General features: G+C 43.7%; 1 protein-coding gene across 3 annotated transcripts in view; it reads left to right on the plus strand.

Annotated features, from left to right (window-relative positions):
- Positions 1 to 6,274: 6,274 nt before the first annotated feature.
- The window catches only part of Simc1 (SUMO interacting motifs containing 1), a 36,071-nt gene continuing 16,795 nt past the window's right edge, over positions 6,275 to 25,550 (plus strand). Inside the window, exons 1-5 of one of the 3 annotated variants that reach the window (XM_036186728.1) lie at positions 6,275 to 6,508; positions 14,184 to 15,897; positions 15,940 to 16,355; positions 19,209 to 19,441; positions 20,092 to 20,161. In XM_036186728.1, coding sequence (XP_036042621.1) covers positions 6,380 to 6,508; positions 14,184 to 15,897; positions 15,940 to 16,355; positions 19,209 to 19,441; positions 20,092 to 20,161 — 2,562 coding nt within the window. In that variant the 5' untranslated portion in view covers positions 6,275 to 6,379. Of the gene's footprint in view, positions 6,509 to 14,183; positions 16,356 to 19,208; positions 19,442 to 20,091; positions 20,162 to 25,550 lie in introns of all 3 variants that reach the window. The other 2 variants (XM_036186727.1, XM_036186729.1) reach the window with 2 other exon arrangements.

Genomic DNA, 25,550 nt, shown 5'->3' on the forward strand with positions numbered 1-25,550 from the left:
TTTATTTATTATGTATACAGCATGTATGACTGCAGGCCAGAAGAGGGCGCCAGATCTCATTACAGATGGTTGGGAGCCACCATGTGGTTGCTGGGAATTGAACTCAGGACCTTTGGAAGAGCAGCCAGTGCTCTTGACCTCTGAGCCATCTCTCCAGCCCTATATACATATTCTTACTAAGTACAGAAGACTACACTGGCCTCCCAGTTGCTGTGAGATTATTTTACTATCTAAGGGGAGTAAATCTATGTAGAAGCGACACAGAGCATATGCAAGTACACACAGACACACTTCTGGAAAAGACTCATCATTTGTGAAGTCTTAGTTAAACAAGTTGCTTCAAGACAAACCCAGGATGACCGAGAAACCATTAGTTATGTGACTTACAGTTAAGAAAAGAACTCCAGGGCCGATATTCATCCCATCTGGTTGGCAAGGCGTTCTTCAGACACTCTCAAATGATGCAGTCAGGGACTCTGTGTTTACCTAGTTTTAGGCAGGATCGCTGAAGAGAAAGATATATGCAATCAGAACACTGCTGTACCCCTACAGTTATGTGACCAATTTCATGCTTGAAAGTCATTAATAGTAATTTTATCATAAACTCTCTAGCAAAACAGTGGACATTTGAAATTTTCCAATTAGTTGTTCCATACCAGATGACAACAAGCCATTACTTCCTCCCAGTTGAAGGAAATGGGGGCTGTTCTGCCTTTTCCATTCACTTCCCACAGGGCAAGGTTAAACAAGTATTCCTCACTCCTTTCCCCAAGCTAAGAACTTGTCTGAATTTATTGATTCATCGATTGACTTAAATGAGTCTCTGATACTCATGAGAGTAAAGGGCTGGTAATAAAGAGGGGCACTAAGGTGGGAGCTTCCTGCATTCCCTTCCTCCTTGAACTATGTTAAGTTGTGAGTCCCTTGCACAGCTCAGAAGGTGGGGGGCATTTCTTGAGAAGCTCCTCTGGATCCCTCAACAATGAAAGATTGTTAGATGTCCCTGGAAGACATTGGTGGGAGTACACAGGAGAAAGAGGCTGAGCCTGCAGTCTCTTAACTTAGGAGCCCCAGAAGGCAACAGTGTGCACACAGCACAGGTGACTGAGCCAACATTACACAGTGGGAGAGCTGTTACTCAAGAAAGCACAGTGACCACTGCCACTTCAAGGACAGTCTTGCAAAGAACATTCTTTCTCCTTTGTTTTTCTTACTTGAGAAGAGAAGGGGGAGAGAAAGGGAGGAGACATCATCAACCTTTCTAGTGAGAGCAATTGTGAGCACAAATTAACTTGTACTAGAACAGAAAAGGCTGTGCGTTAAATAGGAGATGAAATATTTTAAGGGGTCAGGCTGAAGTTTTTAACACCTGGAACGAGACCACATGAATCACTCCTTTGAAAATGGCTACAGTAGACTGTCCTTGGGAAAGTCGCTACCCAGAAAGCAAAAGGATTCTAGAGACAGTGGTAGTGGCTATTGGGGGAAATTCAAACTGTTTTATATTTATGATTCACAGGTTGACACCTCTCACCCTGATTGTAGTCTTACCAGGATTTCCTAATTTGTTCCCCTTAAAGTATAAGCACTGAGACCAGGACCAAGGCCCTCACCTCTGTTGGCATTGCTTTTGAGAGAGCACATTTACTCTCTGTCTAGCTTTAGAAGTAGCTAAATATTAAAATGAGCTAAAACATGTAGTGAGCTGTTTGTCTTTACATATTTATATATTATGTATATAATATATTTATAAATTATATATATTTAGTTCACAATATGTTTGGGGACCGAATGTTTACATTTTCCCCAAACTCATACATTGAATCCTTAACCTTCAATGTGATGGTCTTTGAAGTTGGAGCACTTGGGAGGTGACCTAGTTTGCTTTCTGCTGCTTTGGTAAATAACATAACCCAAAGCAACTTGAGGGAGGGAAGGGTTTATTTTATCTTATAATTTTCAGGTAACAGTCTGTCACCGAGGGAATTCAGGGCAGGGATTCAAGGAAGCAACCTGGAGGCAGGGACTGAAGCAGAGGTGATGGAGGAGTGCTGCTTACTGACTTGCTCTCCATGGCTTGCTCAAGCTGCTTTCTTATACAGCCCGGAACCGCTTTCTTATACAGCCCAGAACCACCCACCCAGAGGTAGCACTGTCCACAGTAAGGTGGGCCCTCCTGCAGCAATCATTAAACAAGAAAATGCCCCCACTGATGTGTTTCAGGAAGAGACAATTCCTCTGCTGAGGTTCCCTCTTCCTCAGTGACTCTAGTTTGTGTCAAGTTGTCAAAAACTGAGCAGCACAGGAGGCCTGATTTAGTGGGATTGGTGGCTTTGCAAAGGAAAAGGGGGGAGCTCTTTCTCCTCCCAGGAGACCCAAATAGGCCATGTGAGGACATAGTGATAAGTTCACCATGTGCAACACAAGAGAGAAAATCCTCACCAGGAACTGAATGGACCAGCACCCAACCTTCATCTAAGACTTGGAGAAATAAATGCCTGCTTAAACCAGACAGTCTGAGGTATTTTATTATGGCAGACAGAGTTAAGACAAGGTTGAAAGAAAGTGGCTGCAGGAAAAATGACACATTCATACTTTTTGTTTGTTTGTTTGAGAGAGAGTCTTGCTGTGGAGCCCAAACTGGCCTCAAACTGCTGGTTCTCCTGCCTCCATTTCCCTACTATTGGAACTCTAGGCCTGTGCACCAGCTATGGTTACATACTTTCTTATGGACTCCTTTGGCTGAGTGAGCAAAAAAGGAAGACAAGTAGTTTTGGAAAGTCTGGCCAGAGGTGACAGTGACCTGGCTAGAATCACATTAGCAGAAGCCAAAAAAAAGTGAATGAATGCAAAAGATAGTTAGGAATTAAAGTAAGACTTGAAGTAGGAGTCAAGCCAATTGCTCATGTGAACAATTGCTGGCTGATGATTTCACCATCCACTCATGCTAAATACTAATATTTAGAAAATACTAAAATACTAGAAAACACTAAAAGAAAGCAAGTAGGTTTTTTGGGGGTGGGGGGAGAAAAATTGGTTTCTGTGGGGAGAACAGAGGTGAGTTCAGATGCCTAGAAATGTCAATATCCATTTGGAGATTTGCAAATGGAGCTTTAAGGACAGACTGGGCTGGAGATAAACACGTTGGGTGTTACTAACATTAAGATGGTCACTGGGGGGTGGAGAGATGGCTCAGAGGTTAAGAGCACTGGCTGCTCTTCCAGAGGCCCTGAGTTCAATTCCCAGCAACCACATGGTGCTCACAACCATCTGTAATGAGATCTGGCTTCCTCTTCTGACCTGCAGGGATACATGCAAACAGAACACTGTATACATAATAAATAAATAAATTTTTTAAAAAAAAGATGGTCACTGAAGTCACAGGAATAGTTGAGAAAGTGACATTCAGAAGGGGCCCGTGTCAAAACGCTAAGAAGCATTAAGACTAGGACTGGGAGCTGGAGAGATGGCTCAGCAGTTAAGAGAATTTGTTGCAAAGGACCCACATTCAGTTCCCAGCACCCACATGACTCGAAACTACCCACAACCCCAGTTCCATGGGATTCAATGCCTGCTTCTGACCTCTTGAAGCCACCAGGCATCCATGTAGTGCACATACATACATACATACATGCAAGCAAACACTCATATAAAATAAAACTAAAACTCCCAAAAAAGTTTTTAAAAAAAAAGGAACTTAAATTTTTTTTAAGCTGGGCGGTGGTGGCAAAGGCCTTTGATCCCAGCACTCGGGAGGCAGAGGCAGGTGGATCTCTGTGAGTTCGAGGCCAGCCGGATGTATAGAGCAAGTTCTGTAATGACCAAGGTTACACACAGAGAAACCCTGCCTCGAAAAACCAAAAGGAAAAAAAAATTCAAGGTCTGAGTAAAGGGATAGGAGTCAAGGAGAGACTGAAAGAACTAATAAGAGAAATGCAGTCCCAAAGCCTAAAATCACAATGTTCCCAAAACAAGGGGCTTTGGGCCAGAGAGCCAGGGATATAGCTTCACCTGAATAGCATCCTAGATTCAGTCCCCAGTGTGCAGGTGTGTGCGAGATAAAATGAATGTTTGATAGCAATACAGGGAGCTCAACTTACGGAATCCCTTTATAACAATTCACCTATTGGACCAAAACAACTGATATCTGTGGGTCATAAACTACTTGCCCACCTGTGGGAGCCCACAGAGGTTTCCCAGTGAGATCTGAGCTTGCTTCACCCAGCAGGGCTGCTTAGGTACCAGGTGTTTGGGAGGGTCTGTACTTGGCTGTGCTGGGGGAGGTCTTTTGCTCCATCCCGTGGCATTCCTTAAAAAGTCCTTTAGAAGAGACAGAGGGGCCAGTGGATAAGGATCCAGGCCCTCCCAAGTCTATCCTGTGTTTCTATCTGTCTCTCTCCCCTCCATATTTCTATCTAAATCTCTTGTCCCTCACTCCTCAAGAGTACCCTAGGGGAAAAAGTGGGGGCAGGTCTCCCACACCCACCAGGCCAGTGATCTGTCTCCTTCATTTCCCTCTGTCTCATTTTCTTCCTCTTCCTCCATTTTGCTCTTTTTTTTTTCTTAAGATTTATTTATTTATTATGTATACAGTGTTCTGCCTGCATGTATGCCTGCATGCCAGAAGAGGGCACCAGATCTCATTACAGATGGTTGGGAGCACCATGTGGTTACTGGGAATTGAACTCAGGACCTCTGGAAGAGCAGCCAGTGTTCTTAACCACTGAGCTATCTCTCCAGCCCCTCTTTTCTCTTTCTCTCTCACCCTGGCTGACTCAAGTACTCGGATTGAAGGCATGTATCACCATGTCTGGCTCAGACCAGCAAGTCTCAAAGTGTACCAGACCTTAAGCAATGTCAGAATCACCTAGGAGCCTGAAAGAAATACCAATTTGGGGGCCTCACTCACAAAAATTCAGTTGAAAGTGCTGGTGTGTGGTCTTGCAAACTTTTTTTTTTTTTTTTTTTTTTTTTTGGTTTTTTTGAGACAGGGTTTCTCCGTGTAGCTTTGCGCCTTTCCTGGATCTCCCTCTGTAGACCAGGCTGGCCTCGAACTCACAAAGATCCGCCTGGCTCTGCCTCCCGAGTGCTGGGATTAAAGGTGTGCACCACCGCCGGTCTTGCAGTCTTTATTATCACATCCTCTGGCTGATTCAGAAGTTCACCTAAAGATTAAAAAACACTGCACTGGACACTGCTTACAGCACCCAACAGCTATTCCTGTAGGGAAAAAACTTCCTTTTGCTAAAGACATTTTAATTTGAAAGTATTACTCTAGTTTTCAAAGTTATTTTAGCCCAAGCAGCAGGGTTTTGTCAATACCCCACATTTAAAAAATAAACATGGGCCCTGTTTTTATTTTAATGCCCCTGCCATACAACAAACAAACCAGAGAATTCACTACTTACCAACATTTCCCTCTGTTGGAGATACAGTTTTATCCTTAGAACTTCTGTTGGTCACAGCATCGGAGTATACATGTACTCTGGGACCTCGTAGCTCTACCTGTGTGCCTTTTCAGCGTTTCAGTCAACTAGCAACTCAATAACTCTTACACACGACAGTTTAAATTCCTGAGACGCATGTTGTTGGTGAACTGCAAATTGGTACAACTTAGGGTAATTTGGCAGCATTTGCCAAAATCACACACACACACACACACACACGCACACACACACACACACACACACACACACACACACACACGGATTTGATCCAACAGTTCCACTTCTGGAATTTATCCTACGCACCTACCTGCACATCCCAAGACGCGGGGTTTCTCCCCTCCCTCAGCCAGGTCTCCTGCTAATCACCTGGCTCTGCCCAGTCAGGGAGACACCAACTCTGGCTACCCTTCCGAGCCCCTCGCGGCCTCCTCAACCTGGGAGTGGCCCACTGTGTCAGTTGGAGGCCCCGCTACCTGGTCCAGGAGACGCTTTCTCAGCGGCGGGGGCAGCCCACCTCCAGTGCCCGCTCGCACCTCCTCGCACCTGCGGCCCGTCACCGGCACGGCCGGCCCTGGTCAGTTGAGAGCTGCGGAGGACACCCGCTCAGCATCAACGTGTCTCCTCGCCCGCGACCCGCACGGCCCGGCCTCTCTCCCTGCCCCGCCCCGCCCCCTGCTCCTTCCCCTCTCTTCCCCTGAGTTAAAGGCGGACCGGCGCCTCCGGGCTCTACCCCTGCGCCGCTGCCCTCGCGCGGCGGCCCGCGGTGGGCGGGGCGGGGCGGGGCGGGGCAATGGAGGGGGCGGGGCCGGCGGGGTACTAACCCCGGTGTGGGCGGCGCGGTCGGTCGCTGCAGTCGCTTCAGCAGCTGGGAGCGGAGTCGCAGTCGCCAGGGTCGCTGGCCGCCGGCGCGTGGCTCGGCCGGGCCCGTAGCCATGGAGGACTTCATCGTGATCTCCGACGACAGCGGCTCCGAGAGCTCGGCCGGGACCCGCTCGGGCAGGGCGCGGAGGCTGCGCCGGGCCCTGTCCCGGACCCCCGGCGCGCTGCCCCGCCGCACCGTGGTGAGTGAGCCCGCTGCGGCTCGCCACGCCCCACGGGAGCCGGGCGTTGCGACCCTGGCTCCCCGCCGCCGTGTCTTCCCGCCTTTGGCGGCCTCGGGCCTCGAGGAGCGCTGCGGCGCGGCCGGGACGGCAGGCCTCGGGCTGGCCGGCGCACAGCTCTACAGGGCTGCGCCGCGGCCGCCGCCGAGCGGGCCGAGCACATGGGCGACACACTGAGCACCAGTGCGGGCTGCCGTGCAGCGGCCGCCCGTGGCCTCCGGCCCGGGGTGGCAGCGGGCGGAGGTGGGGGTCCCGGCCAGGCCGCAGCCGCCACCGGACCTCGAGGCGGGCGCGCGGGAGCGCGGAATTGTTTGGCTTGTGATGGGCACAGATGTGTGCAGGGAGGTAACAGGAGCCCGGCTGCGAGCGAGGGAAAAGCGCCGCCCTTGGCACGGTGGCGGCTGCGCTCCAGGGCCTACTTTCCCAGCCAAGGGCCCGATTTTTGAGTTGTGGAGCAGGAAGGTTTATTTCGCTTTGCAAATACGAATCACGTACAAAGCCCGGGGGCGGGGCACTTACACCTTTGTTTTTCCTCAAGATCCTTTATCTTTGTCCTTACTCCTGAAGTGGTGAATAAAAATAGCTCTGCCTTTCTAGAACTCTCCACAGAAATCTAGTGAACCCCTACCGTGCTCCAGATGCTGGGGCTTCTGTTAGTCCAGGAGTCATTCTCAGCTCTTCCTTAATATAAGTACTAAATCAAGGTCAGCTACTACAGAAGCCTGTAAAAATCACCTGTGGAGTGCTCATTCATTCTAGGTTGCCTTTGGGAAATTGGAGGTTCTTCCTACACCCAAAGGTAGGTGTCTGAGTTAGGGATACCATTGCTGGGAAGAAACACCGTGACTAAAAGCAACTTGGGGAGGAAATAAGCTTATTTAGCTTACGCTTCTACATCACTGTTTATCATCGAAAGAAGATGGGACAGGACTCCAGTGGGGCAGTAACCTGGAGGCAGGCGCTGATGCAGAGGCCATGAGGAGTGACGCATTCTGGTTTGCTCAGCCTGCTTTCTTTCTTTTTTCAAGATTTATTTATTACGAATACAGGGTTCTGTCTGCATATATTCCTGCAGGCCAGAAGAGGGCACCAGATCTCTCTATAGATGGTTGTGAGCCACTATGTGGTTGCTGGGAATTGAACTCAGGACTTCTGGAAGAGCAAGTGCTCTTAACCTCTGAGCCATCTCTCCAGCCCATCAGTGTTTTACAAAACCCAGAACCACCAACCCAGGTGTGGCCCCACTCACAATGGACTGGGCTTCCCCCATCAATCACCAATTAAGAAAATACCCTACAGTCTTGCCTACAGCCTGATCTTATAGAGATATTTTCTCAATTGAAGTTACTTTCTCTCAGATCACTCTAGATGACAAGTTGACATAAAACTAGCCAGCACAGTAGGTGTTCTCTCTTAGGAGAGGAACTTAATTTGTATTTTTGTATTATCCAGATTATAAATATGTCTTTATTCTAGTGCATCTTTTAAAAATACCTTTATGGTATGATTCCACATAATAAAATCCATCCATATAATACCTTGGATTGTACAGTCATCATAGCTAATAAATCATTTACTTCACCATAAAGGGAAAACTTATTGCTGTTCTTAAGGACCACAATCAACTTTGGGAAAATGAATTTTCACCACTTTAGATTATAAACATAATTTTAAGGAGAGGTAAGAAATTTAGGATTGTAAGACATTTCCACTGTCTGGAGAGCTACAGTTTTTTGTGTGTATTACTTATAGAAAAATTTCCCTATATGGATGCACAGGTGTTTTTAAGTATCTAATTCTTTTCTAATAGGGTTGTACTAACTTTTTTTTTTTCATTTGAGGCGGGGGTCTCCTGTAGCTCAGGCTAGCCTCAAATTTGCTGTGTAGCTGAGGATGACCTTCTGCTTCCCCCTCTATCACTTCCTGAATATTGAGCTTGCAGTCGTGTATGACTGTACTTGGTTTATGGGGTGCTGGGGATCAAACCTAGGGCTTCATGTCTCTTAGGCAGACACGATACAAATTGGGATATATCCCCAGCTCTGAGATTGTAGTAACTTTTTAAAATCTCATAATAATTTTAGGCATTTAAATTGAACTTCTCTACCTCATTCAGATTATAGGCCATGTTGTTGATATTGTTATTCCCTATATATAGTATGGATCCTGGTAGACAGTTCTTTATCAGCTTATGCTATTCTGACATAAAAATGGTTCAACTGGGCCAGGCAGTGGTGTCGAAGACCTTTAATTCTAGCACTCAGGAGGCAGAGGCAGGTGGATCTATGTGAGTTTGAGGCCAGCCTGGTCTACAGAGCGAGATACAGAACAGGTACCAAAACTACACAGAGAATCTCTCTTGCTTTTGCTATTGAAGATTATGATAGTATGTTTGTAGGGTAAGTTCTTTACAGTGGAATATATGCTACCCCATTTTTTTATTGGATTGTTTTCTTGATATCTAGTTTTTTTTTAGTTTTTTATGTATTGTGGATATTAGCCCTCTATTGGATGTGTTGTTGGTAAAAATCTTTTCCCATTCTGTTGGCTGCCACTTTGTCTGAATGATGATGTCTTGCTGTGCAGAACCTTTTCAGTTTCATGAGGTCTCAATTATTAATTATTGATCTTAGTGCCTGTGCTAACGGTGTTCTGTTCAAAGTCTTTTCCTATGCCAATGAGTTCAAGGCTATTTCCTACTTTCTCTTCTATCAGGTTCAGTGTATCTGGTTTTATATTGAGATCTTTAATCCATTTGGAGTTGAGTTTTGTGCCAGGTGATAAGTGTGAATGGATCTATTTGGATTCTTCTACATGCAGTCATCCAGTTTGACCAGCACCATATGTTGAAGAGGCTGTCTTTTTTTCCAGTATGTATTTCTGGTGTCTTTGTCAAAAACCAGGTGTCCATAGTATGTGGATTTATGTCTGGGTCTTCAGTTCAGTTATACTGATCAATGTGTGTCTGTTTCTGTGTCAAAGCCATGTGGCTTTTATTACCATAGCTCTGTAATACAACTTGAAATCGGGAATGGTGACACCACCAGCAGTTCTTTTATCATTCAGGATTGTTTTAGCTATCTTTGATTTTTGTTTTTTCATATGAAGTTGAGAATTGTCCTTTCAAGATCTGTAAAGAATTGTGTTGAAATTGTGAAAGGGATTGCACTGAATCTGTAGATCACTTTTAGTCAGTTGTCCATTTTTACTATGTTAATCCTACTGATCCATGAGCATGGAAAATCTTTTCATCTTCTGATAACTTCTGATAAGTGTTGGAGTTAGGGGCTGCTTCTCTGGCTGGAGATGCCTACAGGTTCCCAGGGGGTACCTGCTGAAGTTGGGGGCTAGGATAAAGCAATGAGTAGGGGAGGGAATTTAGAAGGGAAGATCTGTAGGATCCACTGGAGATGGGGGCATGGTGGGTAGGAAGCTGAAGCAGGTTGTCTGCTACAAAACTGAGGGGCTGGATTTGGAGGAGGGGAGGGAGAGGTAAAGATCTGCTGTAACTGAATGTTTTTTAAATATACTAAATGAGCTCATCAGAAAATGGAAAATAGTGACAGAGCAAACAGGGAAGTTCAAGACAAATATAGAAATTACCAAGTTCAAAAACAGAATGGACAGGGAGAGTAAATAAAACTCAATAACTACATAGTTGTGTAGGGTACCAAAGTGTGTGTAATGGAGTCTTAAAGGAGCAAGGATAGATGAGAGAAATATTTTTAAACAGTTGATGGAATTTATCAGATTTGATTGGGGGAGACCAATGTACAGACCTAAAAAATAAGAAACATGGAAGAATAAACAAAGAAAACTTTTTTAAATCTATACAGAGAAAAATTACATGTTACGCATAAAAAACAGTTATACATCTTGTAATTATGGAGGCCAAAAGACTCAGATTGATATGTTCAAATAATGGAAGGAAGAAACTTTTCAGTTAAAAATTCTGGGTCTACAGAATTATCTCCAAGAATGAGAGCAAAATAAAAACATTTTTAAATATAAACTGAACTTTTCACTAGAACCCCTGCATTATAAGGTATTTAGGATGAAAACAAATTACATCAAGTGGAAATGTGTATTTCCACAAAGAAATGAAGAGCATCAGAAATTCTAAATATAGGCTTAAAAACTAACACTTTAAGAAATAGGAGCTGGAATGATGGCTCTGTGGTTAAGAGCACTGCCTATTTTTCCAGAGGTCCCACCTGGCAGCTCATAACCATCTGTAACCCCAATCCCAGGGGATCCGAGGGGCATCAGGACACATGCATACAGAACACTCACACACATAAATAACTTTTTCTAAGGTACTGGAACATAGTGAATTTCCAGACTCTAGTCCCCAAATCAGCCACTGAAAATATAATTAAAAGATGTATAACTAGAAAAACAAAAGGAATTCAAGAGAGATAGTTAGAAAATCAATAAAGTGACCATAGTCACTGCAGGTAAGAGAAAGAGCAGAAGCAAACAAAAGATTCTTGAGAAATTTAGCACATTTGGGGGTGCACTATGTGTTAAGGAATAGACAGACAGAAGTACTAGGCTTGGGCTGGAGAGATGGCTCAGCCGTTAAAGGCTAGGCTCACAACCAAAAATATAAGTACTAGGCTTATGATGAAGAACCTTTATGAATCTTGCTAAGGCATTTGACTTTAATCCTGAAGTTCATGTCAAACTGATGATGGTTGAAAATGGGAGTGACATGTGATGTGTATGTGTGTGTGTATGTATGTATGTATGTTTGTGTCTGTTGCTAGGGATTGAGTCCAGGGTCTTTTTCAAGGAATTACTCTAACACTGAGCTATACCCCCCAACCTGGTGATGTTGCATTTTAGCAGTTGGCTGAGGGAGGCGAGTTAAATTCAGACCTTTGGAGTAGACTTTCAGCTCTGTATGTTCAACTGGCTGTTGAGTATCATCAAAGGCAACAATGTGATGTGGTCCTTTCCTAGAAAGAAACAGTGTGAAAGCAGAGGGAAAGGAGTGGGGGAGATAAAGAAAGCCATTCATGACCACCAATAAGTCAAACATTTGTAAAGAAGTATCATAGTGAAACACTTTGTATGCTAACTAAAATAACAATAATAACATTTAAAAGTGAGAGAAATTGTATGCTGGCTATGGTGGCAATAGTTAGCATGGCCAGACCATAATATGCCAATGGTGATGGTACCCAGCCAGGTGAGAAGACGCCTGGAGACTAACACAGTGTTATTCCAGGATCATGGCACAAAACAGGTGGTGACAGTATCTCTGGCTGACATCATCAACTCTATAATTTGATCAACCTGCTGAGGAATGGGATTGAAGATTAGTGGTTTTCCATTAGTTAAAACTGAGACCTTTGCTTTTATACCTACCCCTTATTGTTTTAAAAACAATCTTTAAAGCTGATTACAGGGTAGGTGTAATGGTGCATACCTTTAATCCCGGCACTCAGGAGGATGAAGCAAGTGGATGTCTGTCAGTTCAAGACCAGCCTGGTCTGCATAGTGAGTTCCAGGACAACCAGAGCTACAAAGTGAGATCCTGTCTCTCAAAAGGAAAGATGGGGTCTGGAGAGATGTTCTAGAATAGTTCAAAGCACTGACTGTTCTTCCAGAGGACCCAGGTTCAATTCCCAGTACCCACATGGCATCTCACAACTGTCTGGAACTCCAGTTCTAGGGGATATGACATTCTCACACAGACAGATGTGCAGACAAAACACCAATGCACATAAAATAAAAATAAATAAGTCACTTAAAAAGAAGAGACAAAGACAATAAAGCTGATTGCATATTGGAAAAAGTTATGCATCCCTAGGCCTTCAACAGGAAAGGCAGACAATTGGATTTGAATGTCTGCCCCTATTACTTAGCTGTATAATCCTTAGGTAAGTAACCTAGTCCCACAAAACTAATTTTTGCATGTATATAATGGAGATGGCAATACTATCCTGCAGTATCATTGTGAAAATTTAAGAAATCATAGAAAAATGACATGAGTAATCAGGGAGACAAGATAAATTTTATTTTATATGTATGAGTGTTTTGCCTGTGTCTGTTTATCAGCTATGTGTCTTATGTCCGTGGAGACCAGAAGAGGGTATCCAGTCCCCTGGGACTGAAGCTACAGATGCTTGTAAACCATCTTATGGATGCTAGGAGTTTAACCCAGTCCTCTGGAAGAGTAGCCAATGCTCTTAACTACTGAGCCATCTCTCTAGCCCTATTGGATGTAAATTTAACCTGATGGTTATGGCTTTATCCAGATATAGAAGCACAGTATTCTGCTATTATAGTTAGCTGTGTTCTATTGGCGATTCAGAGACCCCCAAAGCCCCGTCATTTCTTTAGCATTTCACTATAACTGTACTTTCACATAGTTGCTGCCTTTGACATTTTGTGTTTAGTCAAACCTCTCTTCTGAGTCTCAACATGTCCTCCCAATTAACAGAAAAAAATTATACTTGCATGTGCATAATATTAATGGAGGATTTTCCTCTAGCCCTAAGCTCAATTATCCAGCTAAGTTGCCTACTTTTCTCTCCCCTTTTAAGAGTGTACTTTTGAAATTTTCTCCCAATAAATCTGTTTCTATTTACATATCCATCCTCGAGAACCTTCTCTGGTAAGACTAGGAATCTTTGGGAATCCTGAATCCAGTGACAAACAATGTGTTCTTAGTACTTAGGTCTTCATATTAACTTACCATCTTGCTTAGCTTCTGTTACAGATTATCCTGGAAATTTGCTTTTCAAGCAAAGGTTGCTTTCTCTTTGTGAAGGATGGAATATTCTCTACTATTCACCTGTCTGTCTTGGATCAGAAAAACAAAACAAAACAAAAAACCCCATCACATTCTCACATATATCTGGCATTTAGATAGTTTATGAATGTATAGAAGTTAACAGCTTTGATGTTAGTGTACTAGGCTTTCTTTTCAGGCCACCAGCTAGCTCCCAAGTCATGACATTTAATCTGTTCCTCTTATCTACATTTGGCCTCAGGGATTTTTATCTTTCTTTCTTTCTGTATATCTTACTTTCCTGCTGTCTCCATGTCTGGCTGTTGACTGCCTGACTTCTGGCCCTGGGTGTGTCCCTTTCTTTCTCCCTCCTTCTCTTCCCCTTCTCTCTGGAGCTTAGATTCTCCTCCTACTTATTCTCTCTGCCCACCAGCCCCTTCTCCTGCTTAGCAATTGGCTGTTCAGCTTTTTATTAGACCTATCAGGTGCCTTAGGCAAACAAGGTAAAACAAATGAAACACACTTTACATAGTTAATCATGCAGGACAAATGTAACACACCTTTACACAATTAAATATTCTGCAGCATAAACAATGTTAACACATCTTTGCCTAGTTAAAATAATATTCTACTACATATTAGCAAAATGTTAACTAAAGAAAATAAAACTAATATTTATGTTATATAAGATATATAGGAAGCTAGAGAAATAGCTCAGAGGTAGAACATTTACCCAGAGTGCACAAGGCCCAGGTTCAATCACTAACACTCAGATATGTATAGAATATCAATGAGATAAAAAAGTAAAGAATATTTATCATTTAAAGCTAAAACCTCAGCCTTCTCAAATAAAGTTAATGTGCCCTTCTCTACTCTTGTCACAATCTTTAATAGGACTTCATTGACCTAACTAGAGAGACGAGAACAAGGGCAAAAGATCGTAATGGACTCTGTGTGATTGATCTGACAAGAAGTGAGGAAGAAAATAGACCTATTGCCACTCTTGATTTGACTTTGGAACCTGTAGCTTCTTCTCAGAAGGATCCACCCAGTCTTCAGACATGTGCCAGTCTTTCAGGCAAAGAGGTGATGGAAGCCCAGGGAGATAGAGGCTCTCAGGCTGCAGCACAGAGAATGGTCAACAATGATCCTGTAGATTTGGATTTGTTGGAGGAAAACATGTTTGAAGGTTCTCGACCCCCTACAGCTATCAGCCAGGACTCTGTTTATCCACCAGAGCCAAACTGTAGCTCAATCACGTACAAAGGTGGCCTCAGCTTCCTGACAAGCCTACATCTCTCTTCAGATGTTAGCTCCTTCTCCTCAACAAGCAATAACAGTAGCAGCAGCAATCAGAGGGCCTCTTTGCCATGCCCACAGCAAGATGTGCCTTGCCAACCACAAGGCTTGCTATGCCCGCTACAAGCCTTATCATGCTCACTAAGAGCTTCACCATGTCCACCACGAGCTTCCTCATGTCCACCACAAGCCTTGTCAGGTACACCACAAGCCTCGTCATGTCCATCACAAACTTTGTCATGTCCATCACAAGCCTTGTCATGCCCATCACAAACTCTGCAGTGCCAACTCCAAGCTTTGCCTCATCCACCTCAAGAAGTGCCATGCCCTCCTCAAGATGTGCCATGCCCTCAGCAGAATATGCCAAGCACACGTCAAAATTTATCATGGCATCCTCATCAACACCCACTATACCCACCCCAAGACACTCTGGGCCTACCTCAAGATGCTCCAGGTCGACCTCAAAACCTATCCTATCCACAAGATGTGACACAACTGCAAGACATGCCATGGTCACTGCAAGACATGCCACTGTCACTACAAGATGTGCTACAGTCACTGCAAGATGTGCCACCACTGCTGGGAGATGTGCCACAGTCATCAGAAGTGATGCAGTTACCCGGAGGTGTGATACGGTCATCAGGTGCGATACAATCATCAGGAGGCGTGATGCGGTCATCAGGAGGTGTAACACAGTCACTAGGAGGTGTGATACGGTCATCAGGAGATGCAATACATTCACTAGGAGGTGTGATGCAGTCATCAGGAAGTGTGATGAAGTTACCAAGTGTGACACAGTCATCAAGAGATATGATACAGTCACCAGGTGTGCCACAGTCATCCGGAGATGTGATGCAGTCACCAGGTGTGCCACAGTTATCAGGAGATGTGATGCAGTCACCAGGTGTGCCACAGTCATCAAGAGATGTGATACAGTCACCAGAAGGTGTGTCAAAGTCATCAGGAGATATGATGCAGTCACCATGTGTGCCACAGTTATCAGGAGATGTGATGCAGTCACCAGGTGTGCCACAGTCATCAAGAGATGTGATACAGTCACCAGAAGGTGTGTCAAAGTCATCAGGAGATATGATGCAGTCACCATGTGTGCCACAGTTATCAGGAGATGTGATGCAGTCACCAGGTGTGCCACAGTTATCAGGAGATGTAATGCAGTCACCAGGAAATGTGTCACAGTCATCAGGAGATGTGATGCAGTCACCAGGTGTGCCACAGTCATCAAGAGATGTGATACAGTCACCAGAAGGTGTGTCAAAGTCATCAGGAGATATAATACAGTCACCAGAAGGTGTGTCAAAGTCATCAGGAGATATAATACAGTCACCAGAAGGTGTATCACAGTCAGTTGGAGATGCACCACACTTACCAGATGTGTTGCACTCACCACAAGGGTTATTGGACTTAGCAAGAGACAAGCCACAATCTGCCCCAGATGATGTGCAGAATCGTGATACTCCTATGGATATCTCCGCTCCATCCTCTCCAAGTTGCTCTGCTAGCCCACTGTCTCCACAGTCTGAATTTTCCTTAGAAAAAGTTCCTTGGCTCTCTGTCACAGACAGCTTAGCCAGAAAAGAGAGATCATTTCCACAGCTTGCCAACCCTGGGTCTGCCCAGATACAAGGACAAATACCACAAGTTGGGGTATACAATAGACCTTGCCTGCATAGACTGAAATACTTCTTACGACCACCAGTACATCATCTCTTCTTCCAGACATTAATACCAGATAAAGACACACGGGAGGTAAGCTAAGTATACTCACCCCTTGGGGATTATGTCTCCTTCCCATAGGTCCTGGATAAAGTTACAATGACTTGTGTGATATTTTGTTTGTGTTCTGACAAACAAATCTTGCCTGAAGATTAGAGGGCAGAGCTAGCCACTAGTTAACCATAGAGGCCAGGCAGTGGTGGCTCACACCTGTAGTCCCAGCACGCAGGAGGCGGAGAGAGGAAGTAATAAGGTAGGGCAGAGACAGGCTCTTGGCTCCATTTGGTCTGAGGATTCGTAGAAGTAAGAAGTCACTGGTGGCTGCTCTTCTGCTTCTCTGATCTTTCAGGTTATTACCCCGATATCTGACTCCTGGTTTTTATTGATAAGATTAGATTTGTGCTACAATGACTAGAGTCCATCCATGCATTAGAGAATGGGCCAAATATAAATGAAATTTTTATCTTTCTCCCACTTGAAGGTGGAATTAGATCTGTGTTCAGATCTCAGCACATACTTTTAAAAACCAGCTCTGTGCATGTCATTTTCCTTTGTGAGCCTCATCATTGGCCTTCATCAGTTCTTGTCTTTCATTCCTTTATTCTTCTCTTCCTGATACCTATACAGTCCCTATATCACAGAAGACTCTTGTCACTTCAGTGCCTCAAATCATCCTTAGAATTTGGGTGTAGAGACTAAATTTTAAAACTTTAATGTGAATACCATTTCCCACTTGTCTTCATTGACCTATGGGAACTAAATTAGATATATATGGACGGAAATGTTGTGACAGTCTCACAGCATGAAACTTTTTTGTTATCCAAAACCACACCCTCAATCTTAAGATAAGTTTAAAGTACTCAGTGGTGGGGCATGCCTTTAATCCCAATACTCAAGAGGTAGAAACAGGCAGATCTCTGAGTTTGAGGACAGCCAGGGCTATACAGAGAAACCTGTCTTGAAAAAACAAACAAAAAACATCAAAAGGTAGACAGGCTGGCAAAATGGCTCAGTAGGTAAAGGCACTTGCTGCCAAGCCTGGCAACTTGTATTCTATATATAGACTGAACCCACATGGTAGAAATAGAGAACAGGCTCCTATAAATTGTCCTCTGACCCCCACAATTGCACTGTGGTATACACTTGTGTTCATAAACACACACACACACACACACACACACACACACACACACACACACACAGAGGGAGAGAGAGAAATGAAATGTGATTTTTAAAAGTCGAAAAGGCAGGGCTGGAAGATAGCTCAGTGCTTAATAGTGTCTACTACTTTTCCAGAGGAACAGGTTCAGTTCCCAGCACCCATATAGGGTAGGTCAGAACCTCCTGAACTTCGAGCTCCAGGATACTCACGTGTACAAATCCACACCTAGACATACATGCATATATAAAATTGAAAATATAAATCTTTTTTTAAAAATGTTTTATTGAAGTATTTTTTTAAAAAACATTTAATGTGTTTAAAGTGACTCATAGTGTTATCAGGCATTTATTATGAATAATTCCATGTATTCCCTTCCCAATTGCCTTTTATACATAATCATTTCAATTTTTTAAGTAATTGGTATTTTTTTAAACATATGTATTTGTGTCAGGTGGTTGTGGCGCACACCTTTAATCCCAGTACTTGGGAGGCAGAGGCAGGCAGATCTCTGTGAGTTCAAGGCCAGCCTGGTCTACCGAGTAAGTTCCAGGACAGGCTCCAAAGCTACACAGAGAAACCCTGTCTCAAAAAACCAAACGAAACAAACAAACAAAAAAAAAATGTATTTGTTATTGTTTTGTTGTTTATAGAATGTAATGGTTAAAAAACCATGCATGGTGATACAGGCCTGTAATGCTAGTACTTGAGAGCTAGAGGCAGGAGAATCAGGAGTTCAAGGCCAGTACTGATGCAAGCCTGGGTTATGTGATACCCTCTCAAAAAGAAAAGAGAAAGATTGGGAGGAGGAAGAGGAATAAAGTGGTATTCATTCTTCTAGCAACACAACGAGGCTCAAGTCTTTTTCATGTATATGAAGCTCTATCTGTATGTACAACTTTATGCCAGAAGAGGGCATCAGATCCCACTATAGAGATGGTTGTGAGCCACCATGTGGGTGCTGGGAATTGATCTCAGGACCTCTGGAAGAACAGCCAGTTCTTAGTTATTTATTTTTATTATTTTATGTGCATTGGTGTTTTGCCTACATATATGTCTGTGTAAGGTGTCAGATCTTAGAGTTACAGACATGTTAGCTGCCATGTGGTGCTGGGAATTGAACCCAGGTCCTCTGGAAGAGCAGTCAGTGCTCTTAACTGCTGAGCCATCTCTTCACCCCCCACTCAAGTCTTCTTAACGCTATTAAAGTATCTCCTATACCTTTGTCACTACCCCATAATCTTAGGACTTAGAAGATGGAGGCAGGAAGATTAGGAACTCAAAGCCAGTCTCTGACTGCTCGTGGCTCTTTGGTATTTACGTTTCTGTTACTTCTGTTGTTCTTTGTTTTTTGAGACAGGGCTTCTCTGTGTAGCCTTGGCTATCCTGGAACTCACTCTGTAGACCAGGCTGGCTTCGAACTCTCAGAGATCCACCTGCCTCTGCCTCCTGAGTGCTGGGATTAAAGGCGTGCGCCACCACACCCACCTTTCTGTTACATTTTAATATAAATGAAGTCATGTTGTATGTAGAATTTAGAATTCTTGTCTTTTAACTTCCCTACATCCATCATTAAGAGTTTTTTTTTTTTTAATAGAGCTTTCTTGTCTCTTTAATAAAATATTTCAAATGCATAGAAAACTTTGCTGTTTTCAGCCTGTTGCAGAACCTCTTGCTTTTAGGTAGAGTCCATCCTGATGTCTGTCTGTCTCTCTTTGTCCCTACAGAGCAAGGGTCGGAAGTTAGAGCCTATCCCTCACCGAAGACTAAGAATGGTGACGAACACTATTGAAGAAAACTTCCCCTTGGGGACCGTGCAGTTCCTAATGGACTTTGTTTCACCCCAGCATTACCCACCCAGAGAAATTGTGGCTCACATCATCCAGAAAATCCTTCTCAGCGGCTCTGAGACTGTGGATGTCCTCAAGGAGGCCTACATGCTTCTCATGAAAATACAACAGTATGAATCATTACCACTGGCTGACTGATCTTCTAGGGACTGTACACTCAGGGCACAGCTTCCCTTATCTAAGCTTTATTCAGCTGACCTGGGGAGGGTTCCTAATAATATTGGTTGCAAGGGACAGGAAACCCAATCAAAACTGGCTTCAGTTGCTGGTAAAGGAATTTAATAACTTATTTTCACTAGAAACCTGAGAATAAGATGTTGTTTGATACTGTTTTCCTAAGTGGCTACTGGGACCCAGCTTTTAACTCTGCCTTGGTTCTAGCTTTGGGTTCTACACTGTAGTCTTCAGCTTCAGATTTTTATGGTACTTTGAGTTAGAAAATCAACTTCCATAGTTACATAACAATTCTGAAACTGAGTCATATTATAATTGGCTTAACATGACACATGAGTCCATTTTTGAGACAATCACAGTGAATGATAGAATATTATCATTAACTCAGCAAATCACATGCATCATGCAGTCCTGGTAGGTAAATCTCAATGGCTGTGAGCTGGCCAGAGACTGACATGATGTGGTACTGGAGGGTAGGCCAGAGTGCTCAGGGTGAGAAGATGCTTTGTCTCCTGTCCTCGTGTAGACCCTATCCCTTCTGCCACTAAATTACCCAGAATTCTGATGGATGTCACTTGAATTTCAGGCTGCATCCAGCCAATGCCAAGACCGTGGAATGGGACTGGAAACTGCTCACCTATGTCATGGAAGAAGAGGTAACATAAATTATGAAGATATATCTTTTACAGAGGGATTTTTAAATTACATTTATGTGTGTGTGTGTGTGTGTGTGTGTGTGTGTGTGTGTGTGTGTGTGTATTTGAGAACACCATGTTGTATGTGGACGTCAGAAAACAGCTTGTAGGAGTTGGTTCTCTCCTTCCATCCTGTGGGTCTTGGGGATTGAACTCGTTGTCAGGCTTGGCAGCAATTGCCTTTAGCCACTGAACCATTATTTCCTGCTGACAGTCCTACCTACCAAAAAATTACTGTTTAAAAAAATGTGGGCTCCCAACTCAGATACTAATATATTCATGACTTCTCTCCTTGAATTCAAACTAAAAATATTAGTGGAAGGGTTAGTGACACAGCACTTGCCTACCATGCATGAGATCCTGAATCCAATCCCTAGTACTGCAGAGAAGTAAACATTAATGCTAGTAAATAAATGAAGAAAGTAAGCTGGGCGGTGGTGGCGCACACCTTTAATCCATGCATCTCTGTGAGTTCGAGGCCAGCCTAGGCTACAGAGCGAGTTCCAGGAAAGGTGCAAAGCTACACAAAGAAACCCTGTCTTGAAAATCCAAAAAAATGAATGAATGAATGAATGAATGGAGAAAGTTATACTCCATAGCTGTGAAAATAGAGGAAAGTGAGTCAAGATTCAAGGGGTCTAAGGAAGAAGACATTAGGGTGATGAGTCATGAGGCTGGTCAGAGACAGCCAGGAGCTAGAATACTTGTGGAAGAGACCGTAGCCAGGGAAGGAAATCTTCACTTTGGAATACCAAAGGAGTTTCCCACTCAGAAATGCAATATATATGCTGAGCAGGATGAATGAATCAAGTATGAATGGTGAGTATCTGCTGAAAATCATTACATGGAGCTGTCAGCTACTACATTCTGGAACATAGTAGGCAAAAAAAAATTAAAAAAAGTCTAAAGAAATGGCATGAACCATCTGTAATAAGCAAAAGCAGATGCTATAAAGTCATTAAAAAAAATTCCACATTCTCTCTTTAGTGACATCCAACTTTAACTGCTGGAGTTATTTTATCCGCTCACCCTAAAGTAATCAAGCAAATGACTTTACTTCAAATTCTATACCCAGAAAAACTATGAATTAGGTATGAGGATGAAATAAAGATGTGGGTTGGAAAGGTGGTTCAGTGGTTAAGAGCACTGGTTGGTCTTGCAGAGGACCCAGATTCAATTCCCAGCACCCACATGATGGCTTATATCCATCTGTAACTCCAGTTGCAAGGGATCTGACTCCTCCTTTTGACCTCTGTGGGCAACAGAAACACATGTGGTATATGCATACATGCAGGCAAAATAGTCATACACATTAATTGAATTTCCAGATATCCAGATATGCAAGAACTTGAAAGTATACTCTCATACTGTTTCTCGGGAGGTTGAATGTCCCAAAAAAGGGAAAAATGGGATCCTAGGAGCACAAGATGAAATCCAAAAGAATATTAAAGAAAAATTCCAAAATGATAATGACTAGAAAACCAAGGGAGCAGTAATTCCAGAATGACCTGGAATAACAAGAAATGATGACAGTAACAGAGACGTCAACAGATGGTTAAGGAAGTCGCTAATAGATGCTGTGTCAGCAACAGGTCTGTTACCGTTCTATTGCTGTGGTCAAACACCAGACCAACGACAACTTAGAAGGAAGAATTTAGAGCATGATGGCACATGCCTTTTGGGAGGCAGGGGCAGGTAATCTCTGAGTTCCAGGACAGCCAGGGCTGTTATACAGAGAAACTATGTCTTGAAAAAACAAAATAAAAAGAAGGGAGGGTTTATTTATGGCATACAATTTCAGAGGATAAGAGCCCATCACCATCATGGCAAGGAACATGGCACTAGAGCAACAGCTGAAAACTCATCTAGATCCACAAACAGGAAGCCATAAGACCACCCCCGTGAGATACCTCCTTCAACAAGGTCACACCTTGTAATCCTTCCCAAGTAGTCCCACCGACTGGGGACCAAGTACTCAAACATATGAACCTATGGGAGCCAATCTCATTCAAACCACCACGTTCCACCCCCTGGCCCTGTACTCTCATGGCCACATCATAATGCAAAATGCAAAACTTCAAAAGCCCTTTCTGGCTTTGCTGCCTGCAGCATACTTCTCTCTTGAGCTGGTCCTCCTCCCTGAATGCAGTTCCCCTTGGTAGATAGATGTCTAATGGCTCTGGCATCTCTAATATTTTGGGGTTTCCAATACAATCCAGGCTTCACTTTCATAGCTTTGTGCAATAACTTCTCAGGGCTTCTGTGTAAGGACTCCCTTGCCACATACCTGGTCTCAGTGGATCTCCTTAACTGTGGAGGAAGACTGCACAACCCTTTTACTCTTGTATCCTTCATGACTCTAAAGCCAGGACCACATGGGCAATAGTGCCAACTTTAGCTGCTTGCTTGGGATGGAGTATGGCCCCCTTGAATCATATTTGAAGCAGTTTTTAGGAACAGAAAATTCCTCTTGTCTTTTCCTTTCAAAAGCCAGAAGCTTAGCTGGGTGGGGTCTTCCATCAAGGTGTCCCTCCATTCACTCTAATGTGGTCAGGCCTTTTTAATCTCCTCATGTCTTTCACACGAGCTAGCTCCAACATTTAAATTTCCTGGGATGCTGCTCTTCTTGTCAACCTGGACATTTTGTATTTCTTCCTGCCCCACTTGCCTTTCATCATTGTAGACTAGAATAGAGTAATAACCATGACACTAGAGTGAGTATTGGACTGTCTTGGAATGTCTTCCAAGGAAACTAATACTTCATAATTTGGCCTCAGGCAAATTCTTAGGACAAGGTCAAAAAGCAGCCATGTTCTTTGCCAGACTATCACAAGAACAGTCTTTAGCCCAGCTGCATATAGTGTTCACCTGAAACCTCTGAATGGGCCTCCAAAGTCCACATGGCCCTGCACTATCCAAGAGGCTCCTACTAGGATGGCCCATTAAACTTACAGCATTTAGTCACTTTTTTAGTTGAAAGTTTCAAAGTTGTCCACATTCATCCAAAAACACCACATAGTCAGAGTGGGGGGGAGAGGTCTCTCTCTCTTTTTTTTTTTTTTTTTTTTGGTTTTTCGAGACAGGGTTTCTCTGTAGCTTTGGAGACTTTCCTGGACTAGCTCTGTAGACCAGGCTAGCCTCAAACTCACAGAGATCCACCTGCCTCTGCCTCCTGAGTGCTGGGATTACAGGTGTGCGCCACCACCGCCCGGCGGGGAGAGGTCTCTGAATACACCAAGGCCCGCAGTATGTGGATCCAGGGGAGGCAAGAAGGAAATTTGGTTCAACATGATTCAATTTCTGGTGTTGTTTCAAACTTTGAGAGTCTGACACCTGGTAGTTTATTTTAGGCATATTTAAGCAGACCACAGCCTTGGAGGAAAGTTTCCTGGTGATAATTAACTCAATCCCATATGCACAATAAAGCTTAAGACATGACCACATCAAAACTCTTGTAAGATATGAGTGACTTACAGTTCCAGAGAGCTAGAGTCCATGATAACTGAGCAAAGTCATGATGGCAGGAATATCTGATAGCTCACATTTTGATCCAGGAGGCAGAAAATGGGAATAGCAGGAGGCTTTTGAAACCTCAGTGACACACCTCCTCCAAGGCCTTCCCAAACAACCAACAACTAGGGCCCAAGTGTTCGAATGCCTGAGACTTAAGGGGAACATCTTATTCAAACCACCAGACAACATATGGACTACAAGACTTGTGAGAACTTCAGAGACCAGAGTAGCTGCAGAGTACAGTCTAACTCATGACCATGATGGTGCTCCATCAATAAAGGTAGCCATTTCGTAGTGTTTACCATGCTCAAGTACTTCCTTTACTCAATGTAACAAGCTACATCCAGAAAGAAACCACTCATTCCCAGATCCTCCTCAGAGACAGATTTACCATACCCTAAGTGTGCTGGTTTGTCTGTGAGCTGCTCAAGAGATTAGTTTTAGTCCTGCCTGCGTCAGAGCATGGAGAAAGCAATAGAGTGGTTTGAAAACAGGCTGTAATGTTAAGTACTAGAACTACCGATAGTGTCCGCAATTCCATAGACAGACACCAGGGGAAGCAAGAGAGCGCTGGGAGAAGCAAGCTACTGGGAGAAATTAGGAGGCTAGCAAGATAGTTCAGCGGGTAACATCGTGACATCCTGAACTTATGTTAAAAATTCACTACAGTTTGCAAATCTGTAATCCCAGCACTCCTGGAGTGAGCATAGTGAGTTGAGAAGAGAAGACAGCATCCCCTGAGAGATGGCAGGTTAGATACGCTGGAATAAACAGTAAAACAGACCAGCAAGAAAGAACCGTTTCAGACTGGGTGTAGTGGTGCACTCCCTAATCCCAGCACTCAGAAGGCAGAGGCAGGCAGATTTCTGTGAGTTGGAGGCCAGCCTGGGCTACAAAGAAAATTCCAGGACAGCCATGGCCGTTACACAGAGAAGTCCTATCTTAAAAAAATCAAAAAAGACAAAGAACCTGTTTCAACAAAGTGGAAAGAAAGGAAGGACTCTTGAGTTATCCTCTGACTTTAACTGCCATATATAGATCATGGCATGCTAAATATGCACTTAAAAGCATGGTATATGGGGACTAGCATGATGGCTCACCAGGGAAAGGGACTTGGTGTCAAGGCTGACAGCCTGAGTTTAATCCCCTGAACCCACACGGCAGAAGAGAACTGACTTCCACACATGTGTACATGTGTGCATGTGTGCATGCATAGACACTCATGTAAATATGATTAATATTTAAACAATAAGGTTTGGCTGTCCTGGAACTCGCTCCATAGACCAGGCTGACCTTGAACTCAAATCTGTCTGCCTCTGCCTTCTGAGTGCTTGGATCAAAGGCAGGCACCACCACTGCCCTGCACAAAGTTTTTTAAATACAGTGCATGAGGCTGGGAAGAAGGTTCCGTAGGTAAGAATACTTACTGTGCAAGCATGAGCCCTGAATTCAAATCCCCTGCATCCATGTAAAGAGATGGGTGTGACTGTATATACACCTGTAACCCTGGCACTGTGGGGCAGAGACCAGAGGATTGCTAGGACTTGCATGTCATAAGCCTGCTTCTGAGTTAAGGGAGAGACCATGGGGACCAGACAATGGGATAGAGCAGGACACCTGATGTCTTCCTCTGCCCTCCTGCAAGTGCATGGGTACGTGTACACACACACCCCACATACACAAAACAGAATAAGGACATATACATGCCTAAAGTGGGTATTACTAGAAAAGGGACAGGTCCAGAATTTCAAAATGATTGCTAAATGTCTTGCCCTGAATAAATCCAATCTGTACTTTCTTCAAATACCTAATTCCAAATAAAGGTCACAACCCAAGA

This window comes from Onychomys torridus, chromosome 5, assembly GCF_903995425.1.
Source record: "Onychomys torridus chromosome 5, mOncTor1.1, whole genome shotgun sequence".
NCBI classification, from domain to species: domain Eukaryota; kingdom Metazoa; phylum Chordata; class Mammalia; order Rodentia; family Cricetidae; genus Onychomys; species Onychomys torridus.